This window comes from Protomyctophum parallelum (genome assembly GCF_964188405.1).
Source record: "Protomyctophum parallelum genome assembly, chromosome: 13".
In the NCBI taxonomy this organism is placed as follows: Eukaryota; Metazoa; Chordata; class Actinopteri; order Myctophiformes; family Myctophidae; genus Protomyctophum; species Protomyctophum parallelum.
In genome coordinates, this window is record NC_139708.1 from 45,581,264 (window position 1) to 45,584,737 (window position 3,474).

At 42.6% G+C, this 3,474-nt stretch overlaps 1 protein-coding gene across 1 annotated transcript in view; it reads right to left on the reverse strand.

Moving 5' to 3' along the window:
* tefb (TEF transcription factor, PAR bZIP family member b) overlaps nucleotides 1-888 on the reverse strand; it is an 8,442-nt gene extending 7,554 nt beyond the window's left edge. The window contains exons 1-2 of the mRNA XM_083779173.1: nucleotides 545-888; nucleotides 247-260 (exon numbers count right to left, since the gene is read on the reverse strand). Of these exons, the coding sequence (XP_083635299.1) occupies nucleotides 247-260; nucleotides 545-680 (150 nt within the window). The 5' untranslated portion in view covers nucleotides 681-888. The remainder of the gene's footprint in view (nucleotides 1-246; nucleotides 261-544) is intronic.
* Between the last annotated feature and the right edge of the window lie 2,586 nt (nucleotides 889-3,474).

Below are 3,474 nucleotides of genomic sequence, written 5' to 3' on the forward strand. Positions count from 1 at the left end.
CACCCACAATAAAGCCATTAGGCACAATTCCGCTAAACACAGGCTAATTCCAAATTTGGCGATAAAATAATATTCAATGAATCGCTTCGTCGTGAAGGCGACGAGCGGCTCGTCTCGCGTCGCCTCAGTCTCGGAGCATGCAGCACTCGAGGACCGGCAGGGAACGGCTAGAACTTTTTGTTCTTTTTTCCCCTTGCAGCCTCTGAGCCGTGCTCAGCGCTCTATAGTGCGACCTATAGTGTTCACACTGGCTGAGGGGGCTTGGCACAAGACAACAGCACATGGGGGACCGTCCTTTCTAAGTCAAAGCAAAACGCTATTCATTTTATAAATGTATCAGAAACCACCCCTAAAACCCTATATACAAAACGACATTCACTTGAATATAGGACAGTTTCGTGGAACGTATATATATATTATATGCGTGTGTGAAAGCAGACTTGACTTCACCTTTTAGTTTCTAAAAATCAAACCGTTAACAAACTCGCACAAAATGTGGAATATTAATGTGATTGTCTCTTTCTTCCATGCATCCTTGTCTTACCATCGTCGCCTTCTTCCAGGATGTTAGGAGGAGGGATGTCCATGATCTTCTTTAAAACAAACGGGAAGGATTTCTGCAGAGCCGCAGCGGCTCTGCACGGTTGGATTGCCAGGGCAATTGTGGCTTTTCCAGGCATTGTTAATGCAAATCGCAGTCAAAACGATTTCTATATAGCGATGGGAGAAGAAGAAAAAAAAAGATTGATCCAGCTTCTTAAATGTCTTTTACTTTTACTGTCTGTTGCTGCGTTGAGACCTGTTTGTCAACATTGACACTTTAGGAGACAAAACAACACTAGTCTACACCTACCAGTCTGCCTCAGTGCCCACTGAGCTGCGTGCCACGCCTCCACGCAAAATAGTAGCTTCTGGTTGGCTGCATGTGCAGCCCTATATAAATGTGCACGATGTGCCAGGACTCCAAGTCTAATAGCCTATAATATATATGTACCATTACATTAAAACTAAGCACTGCAATGTAGAACTATGTAGTATAGGCTACTACTCCGTTACAAAAGTCCAGAATTCTAAATGTATACTTGAGTAAAAGTAGGCCTATATACAAAAGTATTGGCTTAATGTATATTGTATATATGGCTGAAGTGGTTACACTGTATGTTTTGTAGAATTCAAAATCTACAAAGTAAATATAGTAGGCCTAACCGGTTTTCTAATAAATGCAGTGGAGTAAAAGTACAATATTTACCTGAGATGCAGTGCAGCAGTAGAAGAAGTAAAAGTATTGGAAATCGGAAATACTCAAGTAAAGTATAAATTCCTCAAAATTGTATTTAAGTACTAGTACAGTAAATTGACTCAGTTACTTATTTTACACCGCTGGATACCTAGTATAATGTCTATGAACGCCTATTCAAAGTGCAGTAGATGGAACACAGCACAGGGGGGTGTGTCGTTGTGTAGTAGCTGCACCGGGGATGCCCATTGGCCCCAGCTGTCCACACAGAGAGGAACAATATACGCGCAAAACGTGAACTGCAACAAGAGAACATTCAGTCTCATGTCATGCGGAGTGAGAGCAGCACTGTAGCACAGCAGGACAGCACATTAATGTACAGAGAGGAGACACATTAACGGGCACTGTCTGCAGACAGACAGTCGATGGTCCACTTATTCCTCTCTCTCTCTCACACACACACACACACACACACACAGTGACACACATACACACAGTCGGAAAGAGAAGCGCCGCGCCTCCGTGGCCAAGCACTAGTTCACTATTAACGACAACCACGACCACTAGAAACAACTAAATCTGCCCTAAAACGTCTATAACACTACACCATAATATGTCATTCTTGTTGTCAGAATTATTTATCATAATATGTACCTTCTCTTTGTCAGCGAGGAGGTGAAGTGAAGGAAAGGTTAGGGTACTAGGGACTAGGGCGGCAGTAGTAAGGAGAACATTGCCTACTCGTGGCCATGCACGTGCCTCCAACCAGCGCCCACTCACGGCAAAGTACAAGCTGTCTGGGGGCGTGGCTACGACACGTGCGATACGAGGCGCGTGGTGGCGGAGACGGAGACGATCAGAAAAGGGCGCGCTCAGTGAATAATATTATTATTATTATTATTATTAATATTATTATTCACTGAGCGCGCCCTTTTCACTGAGCGCACCCTTTTCACTGAGCGCACCCTTTTCTGATAATAATAATAATTATTAAAATAATATTAATAGTTATTCTAACATTGTGTAAACAACAATGTTAGAAAGTGTTTATAGCCTAAATAAAACACATACCGGTATTTAGGACAAAGTAAATGTATTTGTTTTTCAGGCCTATACTATCGTTATTATTTTGTGTATTTTAATGTAAATGTATTTAATATTTTTGCATTGTTTCCAAAATATAACAGAGTACATGCGCTTAGGGCGCGCGCACTCGTCGAATCAAAACATTGTCACGTTGTCGTGATCGCGCATGCTGGTGCAGCTGGCTCGCTCGCACGCATGATGCGACAGAGAGAGAGAGAGAGAGAGAGACACAGAGAGAGAGAGAGGGAGAGAGAGCAGAGCAGAGCATGGTTTCTACTTTCTAGCATAAGTGTGTTGAGTTCAGGAACACAATGTTCTAGAATGCAACGGCGCACACACAACATTTCATATTCACCAATCCTTTGAGACAGTTCACCACACGCGGGATAAACAAACACTGAGGGCGCTTTGCTGTAAATTGATTAAAAACAATCCATCCCCAGCGGCAGCAGTACTACTGACCTAATAGCCCTTAACTACTACTACTGTCTACTACTACTGTATAACTGTCTGTAACTGACTTACGCCATGTGCAGCCTAACATAATTTTGGATCCTTAATTGAAGGACTTTGAGTCTTTGCTTGCCAAAAAGAGCTGATATTGGCTATAAATTGTTGTCTTGTCTCTCTGAAAAGTGTGTGTCTGTGACGTGTGTGTGTGTGTGTGTGTGTGTGTGTGTGTGTGTGTGTGGGGGGGGGGGGTGGTGGTGTAACAGCAATGACAGCTGGATCTGGTGTGTAACTGTACTGACTGAAGTTATATGGAACAGGGCTATAGCAGATATAGGTTAAGTGCATGGGTCAGTCATGGCACGGATATCACAAAATATTTCTCACAATAACAATAGCCTAATATGTATGTCAACGCCACACTGTAAGAAGCTCATTTCATAAATATAAAATGACCATTTTAATACAGGGAAATAAGTATGTCAGTCATTCCTCTGGAGTTTTGTCATTTGTAACTTGCTATCAAATGACCATCATGGGAGGGGGAGTGGGGGCAGGATACGTATCTCATTCTCATTTACATCCTATTATCTCTCTCTCTCTCTCTCTCTCTCTCTTTATCTGGGGGGGGGGGGTGTTTTTGATGAATCTATCATGGTTAAGATGGAGTTTGAAGTTACAATGGGTTTGTATATGGGGGC